General features: G+C 37.8%; 1 protein-coding gene across 3 annotated transcripts in view; it reads right to left on the bottom strand.

Annotated features, from left to right (window-relative positions):
* TMEM65 (transmembrane protein 65) overlaps positions 1-16,196 on the bottom strand; it is a 56,870-nt gene that overhangs the window by 33,111 nt on the left and 7,563 nt on the right. For 2 of the 3 annotated variants that reach the window (XM_036741692.1, XM_036741693.1), the window contains one exon: positions 8,470-8,550. The exons of the other annotated variant lie outside the window; for it this stretch is intronic. In XM_036741692.1, coding sequence (XP_036597587.1) covers positions 8,470-8,550 — 81 coding nt within the window. The remainder of the gene's footprint in view (positions 1-8,469; positions 8,551-16,196) is intronic. 3 annotated transcript variants of the gene reach the window in all.

The following is a 16,196-nucleotide window of genomic DNA, read 5'->3' as shown; positions in this document are numbered from 1 at the left end:
TGAGATATCCAGATTGAAATGTCCAAAAAGCAGGTGGAAATAGGAGACTGGAGGTCAGCAGAAAGGTCAGGGCTAGAAAAATACACCTGAGAATCATCTACATAGAAATAACGAGATAATGAAATAAAATAGTGTAGCGGGAGAAGAGATGAGTGCACAGAACAGTTTTGGGGAAAACATTCACAGTTAATAGGTGTGGCCTGGATGAAGATCCAGCAAAAAGAGACTGGGAAGGAACACTCATGCAAATAAAAGCATTAGAAAGAGAGAATAGTTTCAGGAAAATGTAGAGAGAAGACAGTATTGAAAAGAAGAGGGTAATTGACAGTGTCAGTGGTGGCAGAGAAGTTAAGAAATATGAGGACTGAGAAAAGGTCATTAAGATTTGTGGATTAAGAGATCACTGGTAACAGGAAAAGGTAGTTTCAGTTGAGTGATGAGGTTCGAAACCAGATTGCAGAGAGTTAAGGGAATGAGAGGAAAGGAAGTGGAAGCATCTATTATTGATAGCCTTCTCTAGAAATTTAGCCAGAGAAGGAAGAAAAGATATAGGATAGCTGGCAGTGATGAATGGATCAAGTGAAGGGTTTTTGAGGGTGGGGGAGACATGGGCAAGTTTGTAGGGAAGCACCCGGCAGACAGGGAGAGACTGAAGATAAGTGAGAGCAGGGATGATAGAGGGGGCAATCTACTGGAAGGGACAGGATGGAATGGGATCACTTATGCAGGTAGAGAGGTTTGCCTTGTCAAGGGTCACCTCTGAATATGACACAGGGTGAAGGAGGAGAAATTGGCACAAGATGATATGAGATGAGGAGAGGAAAGCAGTGAGCTCACAGCAAATGGTCTCAACTTCTTTTCAGTAAAGTATGAAGCAAAGTTCTCAAGCTGAAAGTGTGGTGGCAAGGGGAGTCATAGGAGAACTGAGGAAGGATGAAAAAGTTAGGAAGAGGCATTGTGGTTGAGTGGGATATAGCGAGTCAATTGTTACTTAGTCATTTTCAGTTATGTACAACTCTTCATGACCCCCTTTGAGGTTTTCTTGGAAAGATACTGGAGTAGTTTGCCATTTCCTTCTCCAGCTCATTTTACAGATGAGGAAACTGAGGCAAACAGCGTTAAGTGACTTAACCAGGGTCATACTAGTAAGTTTATGAGGTTGGATTTAAATTCAGGTCTTCTGTCTCCAGGCCCAGCATTCTACCCACTACAACACATAGCTGCCCGAGTGAGTCAATTAGAGAGGTACAAAAGAATTGCCTTCTTCAGTGAGGACCCAGTTGAGATTATGTAACATAAATTTGTAATGAATCCAGTCAGCAGTTTTGTGATTTCGTTCAGTAGCACATGTATAGGAGCAAAAGCAGTGAGAGTAATTAGGGACAGAGAGAGAGTAGACTAGGTAGAACTGAACTGATTCACCAAAAGGTCAAGATGAGCAAGGGAGGAGAATATAGCCAAGTGCAGGAATGATGACCTGAGAGAGAATTTAAGGGTGGAGGGATTAGAGGCTCATAGATACATGCTGAGGTACAACAAATTCTCACACTAGCTATGTGCAAAAATGTGTATCTCATTCTACATTTTAGATTCATCACCTTTTTGCCAGGAGGTCCATGCCACATAGCGCATACATGTGTTTTATCTTCATTTTTTTGGATGAGCAATTTATTGTAGAGTTGATCAAAGTTCTAAAATCTTTTAAGACATTTTTATACAAGCATATGAAAAATGCTCCCAATCACTAATCATGAGAGAAATGCAAAGCAAAGCAATTCTGAGGTTCTACCTCATACCTATCAGACTGGCAAAGATAAAAAAAGAAGAAAACAGTTGCACCATTGGTGAAGCTGTGAACTGGTCCAGCCATTCTGGAAAACAATCTGGAATCATGCCCAGAGAGTTACCAAACTGTATATATTCTTTGACCCAGCTATACCACAACAACAAAAGGATCTTAAAGGATAAAATGAAAAAGACATTACTAAATCACAAATCAAGAGATATAATGGAATGCACTTAAGTAAAAACATGGACATGCAGAAGTAGCTTATACTACCAAGTTTTAACAAATGGAAATTAAAATGGCATGAAAACATGCATAAAAGAATTAAACGAGAAACAAAAGGCAGAAAAATGAAAAGAAGAAATCAAAAACCTCTCAAAATGGATTACAAATATAAGAAATGTTAGTGAAAATGCTTCTTCAAGTCTGTTTTAGTAATTTTTAAACAACTATTCTGGCACCTCATTACCCACATTCACTCCAATCTTATTGTAAATTAGCAAGCAACCTCACACTGCAGAGACTTCCTCACCACCTATACTGGCAAATGTTGAATTACTTACAGGTGGCTTAGACACCATGGTAGTGGATGGGGCAAAACAATTCCTACCACCTGGAAAAAACTGGAGTAGGGAGTATGAAACCAAAGGCTTCACAAGTCAGGAAATCAGGAACTTAGGTTTCCCTATGGTACCAAAATCCAAAAGAGCTTAATTAGAACCAGAGAGCTCTGTGCAGAAACAGAGTTCACAACAGGAGGCAACCTATTGAGCCTTTGAGTAAGCTGGTTATAACCTAGGTACCTAGATTAATGACTAAAGGATTTATATCTGTTTCATACCATTTCAAAACTCAACTTTTATTTTAACATGAAGGAAATATTTATCTACCCCAAATCACCAACATGTTAATAGATTTGGTGGGGCGCGGGGGGAGTCACACATGGTACACCCAGGGGTTAGCTCATAATAGATGTAGATACTTAATAAGTTGTAAAAGGTGCCTGACAGAAGGAGCCACGAAAGCATTGTTTGCTACTGCACCTAATCTCCTCCAAACCTTTTTTTTTGGGGGGGGGGGGGCGGGGTGTAACTAAGGTGAATTTTAGTGTAAGTAAGGTAGATTTTAGTGTGTATAAAGTGGATTTTTGTTATTTCTTAGAGTTCAGTTTCCCAGGATCTACGGCCATAACAACCTCAGTTTCCCAGGATCCGTGGCCATAACAATCTCTGTTTCCCAGGTATTAGATAGGAGTTCCCAGGCCCATGGTTCAAAACATCTCCACCACACTAGCGCAGCATTATATAAGGATAAATAATATAAACCTGTGCTGAAACTGTAAACATCCACTGCGACTGCCCAGTGAGATATATAGATGAGGTGATGTAAACTTGGGAGGCTATTGCTGGCAATATACCTTCTTTGTCTGATGCCCTATAAAACAGGTAGTCAGTGGTCAGTGAGTTGGGGAACTTTTATGGTTGAATGCACAAGTTGGGATGCTGTGCACCTTGATCGGCCCCCATCAAGGATCAGGAGGGGGTAATCTATGTTTGCCTCAACCAGCCCCCATTGAGGCTTGAGGGGATTTAGGGGAACCCTTTAGGGTTGAATGCACAAGTTGTGCCTGTCTCGATTGTCCCCATCGAGACATAGGGGTAGCTGCCCTCCCCTCTTCTCGCTGGCCCCTGTGAGAAAGGTGATTAGGGAATACTGTAGGAGTTTGTAGTATTCCATTATCAGCAATACTGTTAGAGAAAACTAGACTAGAATAAAGCTTATTATTAACCCCTTTGAAGCTGTCTTTCCTGTCTGACCAAATCAAGAGCGAACCTGTTAGAGGCTGGAGTCCAAACTTCCAGTGCCTCCTGTGTATTATCTGTCTAACGGGGCAGGGGGGTGGGGGGGTTGACAGCCGTATGCATTCCCACCTTGTACTGACATTTCAATGCAGTCATGAGCCCAGTCCACTACATTACCTTTTTCCTCTATCAGCCACAGAGCTAGGGCACTGAAAGCAACCAATATACTTGTGAGGTCATTGTTCTCTTCTTGGTTGGGAAAAGGTGTGGCATGGGATATGGAAAAGAGACAGACTTTAATTAAGTGGCACTGATGGAGGCTACAGAGCCTGATAAATTACCATCTTTATTCAAATTGTTCAAACTCCCACTCTATTCATTAAGAATATATTAAACAAAAATTATCGAAATTAAATAATGGGTGCGGAGCTGAGGATATTGTGTTCAGTTCTATAATAGGAAGAAACAGTCATACTTTTTACAATGCTCTTCCTAAAATAAATCAGGAATAATTTAAGAAAAATATCCTTGAAATTCCTGGGGTGGAAGAATTAGGATATTTGGCTGTTCCAGGTACATGAGAAAAGCGTACCAAGATTAAGAATGGGAAAGAACCATAGAGCTTGACTAAAACAGAGAAGTAAGAGATGAGATAGACAAAGAAAAGAAATCTATCACTGCTTTTTTAATATTTTCATCTCAAGAACAAAGCTAGGAAACTAAAATAGCAATACTTCAATTTTTTAAAAAACATAAAACATACCAACATCACATTATACCAATAGTGGACTAAGGTGGTACTAAATTTTGGAGTTTGTCCTCTCTTCCCAAAAAAGGAATTAATAACTACACATATGGTAACTGGGAAGCTTCCTTAGGTACCAGTAACTCGTCCAAAAGATGAAAATTCATAATTCATGTGTATGTCTCAAGTGATAAAAGTTTCTCTCCACTATCTGCTGCTCTGCCTGGTTCCAACTCCACAATACAAGATATTTCTGCTGCCCTCTCTCCAGGTACCTCTGGCTCTCTCCCCCACATCCCCTACTCTGCCTTCCTGCCTCATTTTGTGTGGTACATCCCCCAGACTGTGAGTTCCTTGAGGACAGGGGCTGCTTTTCTTTTTATTACTGTATCCCTAACACTTATCACAATGCCAGGGCCTTAATAAATGTTTGTTGAATTATATCGAATAGATTGGACAATGTACATCCCAAAACAACACTGTCTAGACATAAAGTTTAATGAAAATACAAAATAATGGATAGAAACTGCTAAATAAGCAGGAAGAATTAAAGTTCAAACCTTCATCATCAATGAATTCTTTTCCTTTAAATATTTCTAACATAAGCATGTTTTGTTTTACGTAAATTATAAAGTGAGAGATCTAAACACCTGATGGAATAAGTGTAGGCTTATTCAAAGGCCTTTTCAAAAAAAATCTATTACATATATTGCAAGGACTTTGATATAATTTAGTAATTTGAATAAGGTAAAACTGTAATGCTCTTCTTTAAACAACGAGCATTATTACTTTTTGACTCCACAGAAATATGAAGTCTAATTCATCACAAAACAATTCAAATGCCTTAAAAAGGAGTCATTCATTAGCACTTTAATACAACTCCGACTTTCCATTTAATTTATGTGATCATAAAAATTATTTAGCATTATATTGGTACTAGAAAAATTATAGTGTATTATATGCAAAAATTAAAAAGAATATGTTAAGAAATCTACTATACCTTATGTATCTTTATTTTTGCAAACAGACTTTACCTTTTCACTTTGAAAGAGCCTTTAAAAAATACCTGTAGATAGTTTTTATTTTGTTTTTTAACCTAGGCCTACAAAACTTCTACTGGCCTACAATCAATCAAAAAATGTATTAGGTGGTATGAGGCATTTGGGATACAAAGATAAAAACAAAACAGTCCTTGTCCTCATAGAGCTTATATTCTATCAAGGGAAACAACACAAACACAAAATAAATAGAAAGGTTGTGTTGGGTTTTTTTCTTTTGCAGGGGAGAGACTAGCAGCACAGGATGGGAAGAAATCAGGCAAGGGCTCACGTAGCAGGTGACCCCTGAACTGAGTTTGAAAGGAAGAACTAGGAGAGTACAATAGATGGAGGTGAGTAAGGGGGTAAATTCAGGCACAGAGGGTAGATAATTTGTACAAAGGCACAGACACACCAGAGGGAATGTTATTTGTGAGAAAAATCAATTAGGTCAGTTTTATCATCGTTGTTCAGTCATTTCAGTCGTGTCCAACTTTTTATAGCCCCATTTGGGGTTTTCTTGGCAAAGATACTGCAGTGTTTTGCCATTTCCTTCTCCAGCTCATTTTATGGATGAGGAAACTGAGACAAACAGGGTTAAGTGACTTACCCAGGGTCACACAGCTAGGCCAGATCTGAACTCAGGGAAATCAGCTGGTCTGGCAGGACCATAAAGTACATAAATGAGAGTATTGTATAATGAGCTAAGTTGAAAAGGGCTTTAAATGCCAGAGTAGTTTGTATATGATCTTAAAGGTAATAGGGAGTCACTAGAGCTCACTGAGAAGGGAATGACATAGTTATATTGTTGTTGCTTAGTTATGTCTGATTCTCCACGACCCTGTGTGGGGTTTTCTTGGCAAAGACACTGGAGTGGTTTGCCACTTCCTTCTCCAACTCATTTTACAAATAAGGAAACTAAAGTAAATAGGGTTAAATGACTTGCCCAGAGTCACATAGCTAGTAAGTGTCTGAGGCCACAACTGAAAGAAGATGTCTTCCTGATGCCAGTCTCAGCACTCTATTCACTGTGCCATTTAGCTGCCAACTAGTCATACCTATGTTTTTTAAGGAATATCATTTTGGCTCCTGTTTTTTGAATGGATTTGGGTGGTAAGAGACTTGAGATAGGGAAACCAAGTAGGAAGGAAGGCCAGGAAAAGGAAAACAAGAGCCTGAAGTAGAGCAATGATAGTATGAGTGGAAAGAAGGGAACGGATGCTAGAGATGTTGTAGAAATAGAATTATCAATCTTTGGCATTCTTAGAAATGTGAATGGAGGAGGGTAAAGAGTCAAAGAGAACTCCAAGGTTCTGAACCTGAATACTAAAAAGGTGATGGAACCCTCAACATAAATAAAGAAATTTAGGAGGGAGTGGGGTTTGAAGTATAACAATGGAATATGCTGGGAATAATGGGAGCTGTTGAGTTTTAGATGTCTATTGGACATCCAGTTAAAGCGTTGTGGGACTAACTCAGGAGAGAGAGAGAGTAGGGCTAGACTGACAAATTTGGAAGATATGTGCATAGAAATGACTATGGAACCAGTGAGTGTTATTGATAAGATCACCAAAAAAGAATCTAAAAAGAGAAAAGAGGGCCCAAGTCAAAGGTTGGGAGGACATCTATTTTTATGGGGCAGGATTTGTATAATGATCTAGCAAGGAAACTGAGGAGAGGTCATATAGGTAGAAGGAGAACCAAGGCAGAACAGCATCACAAAAATCCAGAGAGGAGACCGTATCTGGGAGGTAAGGGTAATAAAAATGTCAAATATTGCAAAGAAGTTAAGAAGGATGTGGATTTTAAAAAAAGTCCTCAGATTTGGCAATTGAAAAATCAATGGTAATTTTGAAGATAGCAATTTCAGCTGGAAAATGAGGTCAGAAGCCAGACTGCAAAGGGCTAAGTGAAAAAGAGAAAAACTGAAAGGCAAGGAATATAGATAGCTTTCTCCAGGGATCCTGGTTATGAAAGGAGACACGTTGGCTAGTGGCTTGAGGGAATAGCAGGAGGTCCAATGAAGGGGGTTTTTCACTTGCTTATTTAAGAGTAAGAAACCTGTATAGTTTCCAGACCGCAACAAGGAAGTAGCAAGGAAGAAAAGCTTAAATTAGCTAGAGGAGATGATTTTGGAAGCAGTCTAGCAGAGGAAATAGAAGGGAATGGTTTGGAGGTGATGATAATGGAAAGAGAAGAGTACTCTCAGAGAATGCAATTAAGTAAAGGAGGAGAAAGTGAAGAACATAAAGGAGTTTTTAGATGAAAAGAAGGTTCAAAGCAAATGGCCTCTAGTCTCACAGTATAGTATGAGTCTTTTGCTGAGAGAATGGGAAGATGGTATTATAGAGGTTTGAGGAAGAAAAAGTTTAGAACGAGGAATGGGAGAATCAATTAGAATAAAAAAATATTAAAAATATTCATTAATCCTTCTCATATAAATAGGCTTCCAAGAGATGACGTAGCTGTTGTTAAAAAAAATGTATCCATTAGGGAAAAGTACTTAAGCATAGAAGTTATACTTTCCATTTTAATCTCAATTTTACCTGGCCATTTTTTTTCCCTCAAAGCCTAGCTTTATTTTTAGGTCCCTGGGTCCTTGTTAAATTTGCACCTAAGTTAGTTTAGTTTTCTGAATGTTTAACTCCTTGAACTATTAAAAGACATTTTTGTGCATTTTGCTTATTGTGCTAAATTAGCCCTTTTTATTCATGAAATCACACAATTTCTTGATGTTGCTTTTATGAATGTTTCTCTTCCTGAAAATTTTGCTGTTTTAACATAGTGAAAGTATACCTAATTTTTGTAGTTTTTGAGTATTTGTTTAGCTAAGTAAACTCTTTGGATTATTGAAACATGCAACAGCAAAAGCACTATGCTTTTCAACCATTCACAAAATATGAGTTAGATAATTAAAACGAAAGCTCAATATACACACATTGTAAATATTAAACATCTAAAAATAGAAAGAAACCAAAATGCAAACTTTTTCATCATTACCAAAGCATTCTCTTTCAAACAAGCACAAAACTCTGTCAGACTTGTGCTTTGCCATACACAAACGTCTGCCAAACTTAAATATTAAAAGATTTACTGTACCAAAACCATTAGGGGATTCAGTTGACGTTGCCTGCTTCACTCGCTGCATGAGAGCAATCTCAGGTTTGGGATATCTGTGTGCTAAAAATATTTTCAAAACAAATAGTTTTTATGTCACATAATATTTGCCTTTACTCTGAACTTCCATTTGTTAGCAGCAAAATAATAAATGTAATACACTCAGAAATAGAAATGCTCTCTTTTTAAAAATATAGTATGCATATTTTTGTCCACATACATTCATATTTGGGAAAAGGTAAAAAAGGAATGCACTTTTTCCCCCCTAAAACAAAGATAGGTTTCATCTAAATTCAGTTCAATAAACCAAAGTGTCTGACAAACAGTGGGTCATAAAAAGGCAATACCCCTCATAAGGCTCAGGAACCAAATCCTGCTAAATTACTAAATTAGTATTGCTAAATTAGTTTATATACATCTTCAAACAATGATATGGGGATTCATCAGGGGTACAACCCACAACTACACCATGTCCTTAGGTGATCTAGGCCTTGGGGTAGATGTAAAGTTTAGATACAACAAAGCCTCGGTCCTCATGGAGATCAGAATCTAAGAGGGCATAAGAAACTGACAAATATAGCTATAATATGCAACATTACATGATAAATACTCTAAAAGGTGAAAGCAAAAAAAAGTGCTAATGAAGTCTTATGAACTAATTCAATACACTAGTCATCCAAGTGCTCATCATAGTAGAGACAAAAGAGATTTGTAATCCATCTTTTTTTCCTATATGTGTTGTTATACTGATCCACTGAGGGGACCCAGTCTCACTAACAAAGCCCAATACTGTTCTAGGGCTTAACGCAATCAGGAAAATGTCATCTGCAAACAAAAACATGGCAAACTTCACCATTTATTGGGCATATGACTTGAATTTGAATTCTGTACAAAACATCCTCTACAACTGTGGTGATCACTTCTACATACCATGTTAATCAGAGGTTCTTAACTTTTCTGTGTCATTGGACCCCTTCAGCAATCTGGTGAAGTCTGTGCATCCCTTCTCAGAATAAATTTTTAAATGTATAAAATAAAATACTTAGGATGACAAAGGAAACCAAGTAGACTGAAATACAATTATCAAAATTTTTTTAAATATGTTCACAGACCCCAAGCTAAGAACCCATGATATAGATGATCAGGGAATAGCTGAATAGTTCTCTCTCTGGTAGTATTTATTAAGGAATATTATATATGACCTTAACATGCAGAAGAGACTCCTTGTGCTTGAGGAAGGCTTTAAGGCTGTATATTTTTAATGAGTTAAACTACGCAAAAAATGAAAACACAACAAAGCAAAAGTGTATATTCTCTACACCATTCAGTTAGCCATGCAACTGAGACAGTGTAGGCTTCGGTTCAGTCATTTGTAAAAGCCCACCTCTTTCTTCTCTTACCACAATTTCACCGAAGTCACTATCTTTTTAAGATTTCATAAGGCTGAGAAATTAGTGTGTATGACTTAGTTGTCATGTCCTTTATCACCTTTCCTGGATAATAATACCATTCACGATTTTTTTCTATTCCTTTACTCTATTAAAATAAATAAATAAATAAGGTATCAGCATCTCTAGGGCAGCTAGGTTGTACAGTGGATAGAGCACCAGGCCTGGAGTCAGGGAGACCTTAGTTCAAAACTGATCTCAGGCACCTATTAGCTGTGTGACTCTGGGTAAGTCCCTTAACCCTGTTTGCCTCAGTTTCCTCATCTGTAAAATGAGCTGCAGGAGGAAATGGCAAACCACTCCATTATCTTTGCCAAGAAAACCTCAAAGGGGGTCACCAAGAGTCGGACATGACTGAAATGACTGAATAACAGCTCTATTACAAGGGATACCCACATCAGTGACACCAGATATGCCCTGACTTACGTAGAGTTTAAAGGAGATCTTTAATAACCATCATATCTCCCCTCTTTGTGCATTCCTGGAATATGCTCTTTCCTTATTACCACCTTTCAGAATCCTTATCTTCTTTCACATTTCATCTTAGGTTCTAGCTCTCCCATGAAAACATTCCTATTTCCTACAGTTATTAGTCTCTCCCCCCTCAAATTATCTCACATTCATTTTTGTCTTATATGTTGTATCCTCTCAGTTGAGAACTGTTTAATTTTTATTTATGTTTTTGTCCCTAATGCACACACAGTGCCTTCCATATAGCAGAAACATAATAAAGGTTTTTGAACTGAAGGGAATGAAGGAGAGAGGGAGACAGTAAAGAGATGGGAAGATATCAAAGAAGTAGCATTTTTATTGTCCAGGAATTCAACAAGTGAAAATGGGGGAATGAGGGCAATCCAGGTATAGGGTACACAAAGGCATGGAGACACAAATAAGTGCATTTACATGTGTTCAGGAAGTAAAGAATAGTCCAGTGGGACTGGAATTAAAGGGCATTTAGAGGAGTAACATGAAAAAAAAACTGGAAAAGTGGGTTGATGCTATCCACATCCAGGGAAAGGAGTCTGAATGCAGACCCCCTTTTTTTCTTTTTTTTTCTTTCTAGTGGGTTTTCCCTTTTGTTCTGATTATTCTTTCACAACATGACTAATGTGGAAATATGTTTAACATGATTGTACATGTATAACCTATATCAGATTGCTTGCTGTCTTGGGAAAGGGGGAGGGGAGGGAGGGAGGGAAGAAAATTTGGAACTCAAAATCTTATAAAAGCAAATGTTAAAAAAAAATCTTTAGATGTAATTGGAAAAATAAAATACTATTAATTGGAAAATTTTTTTAAAAAGTGGTTTGGCACCAGATTCTAAAATGACTTGAACGCCAGGGGAAAAAGTCTAAACTTTTCTTGGTGTCAATATGTTACCACTAATGATTTTATGAGCAGAGAAATGACATGACCAGATAGATCTACAGACCTATAAATAAGGAAAATTATTCTGACAGTGGTAGAAAAATGGACTATAAGAGGGAGAAAGGGGGTAAAGGAGTTGAGAGTTGTGAGGACCTGTAAGGACTATTACAATAGTGCAAGGAAGTGGTAATGAGAGCCTATACCACTGTGCTAGCAGTGGGTATACACAGGAGGAGAACAGATGCCATAGATGTCATGGAGGTGGAATCAACAAGACTTGTTAAATGATTTGGAAATGATCAATGAGAGAAAATGAAAGAGACAAAGATAACCAAAGGATATTGAGAACCACACTGGAGTTCTAAAAACACAGAAGTATAACAAAGAGCACCTGCCTTCAATTAGTTTACTATCAAGTTGAACAATGCTAAAACATATGAAACAAAGAGTTAAATTATTTATAACAAAGCAAAAAAACATCCCCCCTTTCCTCAGAAACGATCCCTTCAATAATATATTCTGTTTCCAGGAATCCAAGCAAGATAAGCTCACCAATCTTACAGTATGAAAGTCTCAACCTTTTCCCTCAAACTGGAGTATTTATTAGTGTCTAGTCATTTTAAAATATATATATATATATATATACATATATATATTAAGCACCTGCTAGGTGGAAAACACTATCCTGCAGGATTTCTTCCGTTCTCTATGAGTCTTCATAAATCACTAATAGCAGCTCACCAATCACAGCTACCAATTTGTTCAATATTGAGATCTGGAATCCTCTAATTCATTAACAGCACTAGGCACTCTCTTACCATCTCCACATTTAACCTTGGTTTCAGCTCCCCAGTTACCATTCACTATCTTTCCCAATCCAAAGATTGTTTTCCTTGGGCAAGAAAATTGAACCAGATCATAAGTAATTATTCTTTCTTTTTGTCATCATTCCTACTCTCCCAAATAATGGTTCTATCTCTTCTTTGACCTTCTTGCCTCCAATGGAGTCCAGGCAAAAGCCAAGGCTGAGGAAATGCAGGCGAATATATCTAGCAGCACTGGAAGTCAGGTGATGAAATGGGGCTTGATATATGTATATGTGGAGAATGTAGCTATTCTCCACAAAGTGATAACTAAAGCCAAAGGACTGCCAAGGGAAAAGAACAGAGAAAGAAATGAGGGCTAAAGACAAGAGATTTAAGGAATATCCACTTCCAGAGGTGAAAGGAAGAAGACAAACCAGAAAAGAAGACCTCAAATAATGCTTGTTAACTAACAAACAGTATGGCTAGATCCCCAAATCATACTTCCTTATTCTTAATTCTCAGGTTCCATTACCAGATTGTCATCTAGGTAACATCCCCTAACTGTGGGTATCCTCTAAAGTTCTGTTCTGGGCCCTCTTCTCTTCTCCCTGTCTGATTTGGTGATCTCATCAGTTCCCATGGATTCTCAACTCCCATGGAATTATCGACTCTATACAGATGCTTCTTAGATCTATTTACCTAGCCCAGGGGTGGGGAACCTGCAGCCTTAAGGCCACATGTGGCCTTCTAAATCCTTAACTGCAGCCTTTTGACTAAATCCAAATTTTACAGAACAAATTGTTTTAATAAAAGGGCTAGACTAACCCTAACCTCTCTTCTGGATCCCATCTTGCACTGAAATGACACAGTGGATATCTCAAATTGGATAACCCATAAACATCTTAAACTCCACATATGGAAGATTGAGTATTTCCCAAAAAAGATCATTACTCCCTCCCCTCCAAAAAAAGAACTTTCCCCTTTTCCTAACTTCCACATTGCTGTGGAGGACAACACCATTCTCCAGTCACCCAGGTCAACTCTCATTCAACCTACATAATCAATCCATTGCCAAGTCCTGTCATTTCTGCCTTTGCAACAACTGTCATATACAACCCCTTCTCTCCTCTCACATAGCACTGACCACACTGGTGTAAGTCCTCTTCACCTCATGCCCAGACTACTCCAATGGCCTTCTGATTGGTCCTCCTGCCTCAAGACTCTCTCCACTTCAGTCCCATCCACCACTCAGCTCTCAAGATGATCTTCCCCAGGTCTGACCATGTCATTTCCCTATTCAATAAACTTCAATTACTCTCAGTTACCTCCAGGATCAAATATACAATCCTCTGTTTCTCTTTTAAAGCGCTACAAAACCTGACCCCTTCCAGCATTTTTACAATTTCCTCCCTTCCACATACTCTACAATCCAGCGACATTGGTCTTTTTGGTGTTCCTTGCATAAGACACGTCATCTCCCAGCTTCTTCCTTCTCTTGTGTGTACATGTGTTTGCATGTTTGCATGTTGTTCCTGCCCATTAGAATGTAAGTAGAGAAGCTCTTTTAGCTTTTCTTTGTATCCCCAGCACTTCTAACTGTACTTGACACATAGTAGGCACTTAAATATGCCAGAATAACTTGATTTATTCTTTCCTAAGTGAGCCATAAAGGTGGGATAAAATTGAAAGGACCAATGCCTGGACTAAACATTCAACTTTGAGTCCAAGAACAAAAAAACCTAGCTAAAATACTTAGAAATTTATAGAACTTCAACCTACATGGAGACACAAAGAGGTCTCATAATCTTATCATACCCTTCTATGTGCCAAATGTAACCAAATTCCATTTTTAAAAAATAGTCAAGATGTCCATTTTAGCAAACAAAACATACACACACACACACACACACAAGCACATGCACATGCATGCACGCATGCGCACACGCACACTCTGCACCAACAGGCTCCTCATAAGAGCTCCTTCATTTCTAACCCTGCTCAAACTGCCAGATACTCAGTATCTTGACCTACAGAAAAAGGAATCATTCCATTTGCACCAAAAATAAAGTACAAATACTTTTGTTCACAACATCATAGAAAAACCAAAGATCTGAAAGGGACCTTAGAAATCACCTAATCCAACCTTAAATTTTCAGATGTGAAAATTAAGGCCTAGAGATGTAAAATTACTTATCCAAGATAAGTGGTTAATGCCACAGTTGATATTAAAACCCAGTTCTCAACTCCTAGTCTACTGCTCCTTCTGCTATAGCCAATGTATCACTAACAAATTTGTTGATTCTAGATGAAATACAAAAGGTACTCCTGAGTTTTGATTATACAGCTACAAAATGTATCTAAAAATATATCAAAACAGATCCCTGCTTTGAAATGAATAAAATGAAAAATGAATATAAAGTAAAACTAAATCTATTCTGAGTTTGGAAAAATGGATGGTAAGGTCATAGCAAGCCAGAACTCAAATTCTGTAGACATTAAATCTAGTTGTCTGGACTAGGGACTTGGATAAAAACTACCCTGTAATTTCCAACTCACTCTCATCAATTTCTATGCAAAATAATCCCTTCTCCCCATGGTATAGTTAAATGATCTTAGCATCCATGTAATGCAACTTCCCTAAGGAAACATTTCCAAACGTCCTTCCTAAGCAGTGAAAAACTATAATTCTTCAGGTAAAAAAATCTACAGGTAAACCATTAAATGGCAAAAGGCCCTGGGCCATCTTAAAAAGCAGAAAATGTTCTATTTAAAAACACTGGTGTAGAAGTCAGCAAAACACAATGACTTTTCAAATTCACAGCATAAAGTTCAAACAATGAAATGTGCCACCACATCTCCAAAAACTTCCATAAGGCTTAAAAGTGAGTTAGAAAAATGTTCCAACTATGCTCATCTGCTTCAAAGCGTCTTAGGCAAACAGGTAATTTTAACTCAAGAAGACTTGAGTAGAAACCTCACCTTAGATCCTTACCAGCTGTGTAACCCTTAACATATCACCTTCCTTCTCAGCCTCAGTTTCTACATCTGAAAAACATCAGTACCCACCTCACAGAGTTTTTGTGAGAACCAAGTGAGATAATATATGTAAAGAGCTTTTACAAATCTTAAAGAACTACATAAATGCTAGCTATAATTATTATCATTCTTCAGTTATTGATACACTATGTTTCTCCTATTGGGAAATATTTTCTAACCACAGATGAGTGAGACTATGTTCTTGTGTCCTAAGATTTCTGAACAAGGCACTTTAAAATAAACAAGAACTCATTACATATGTGCATATTTAAGTTTAAACTTTCACTAAAAGTACTACTCTGATGTCTCCTCCACTGTGTAGAAGAGAAACTGAGTTCTTAAAGATTCTTATACCAATGAAGTACAAGTTCTATGATTACAGCAAATGTTAGCAACTCCATTACCTTGTAATAGTCACATATTCCTGCCTTGCTTTTATGTTTAAATCTCTAAACTAGTTTCTTCTCTCTCTTGTACTATCACACTTTCTTGGAGATAAGGACACTGCACACTAAATGCACTACCCTCATTCTCTGCCACAAAGATATTCTGCACAAAGAGACAGAACTCACAGTCAACCTGGGAACAAATTTATTGGTATCCACGCCTAGTCAATTCTTCTTTGGGACAATGGATAGCATGATACACAATGGTTATCTTTCTTAGAAAAAGCCTAAGCTCTGTTAATTAGTAATAGAATAATTTGCCTTAAGTAACCACATAGGTGTGCAGAACAAACAAGGGAAGATACTTTCCTCATTGGACTCACTGAGATGGTCTGTCCCTGTCTGTAAATGCCAAAACCAGACTTAATACGGAGACAGCATAGGTGCTAATCAGATTGCCCCTTGGAGACTGACCAATCAATCATCACAAGTGATCTGGACTAGCTGATGCTCTTCTTATGTATACTTCTTTCTCCAGTGAGACTGTAAGAAGGATGGATAAAATGGGAGGATTGACCACTTCAGTGTGTAGACAGTGTCTCACATATCACCATGAATACTTGTTATCTGTGGAACTGGCAACATATCCCAGAGCACAGAAAGGT

Source organism: Trichosurus vulpecula, chromosome 1 (genome assembly GCF_011100635.1).
Source record: "Trichosurus vulpecula isolate mTriVul1 chromosome 1, mTriVul1.pri, whole genome shotgun sequence".
Taxonomy (NCBI): domain Eukaryota; kingdom Metazoa; phylum Chordata; class Mammalia; order Diprotodontia; family Phalangeridae; genus Trichosurus; species Trichosurus vulpecula.
The sequence above is the reverse complement of the archived record's forward strand: the minus strand, read 5'-3'. Positions and strand labels throughout refer to the sequence as shown.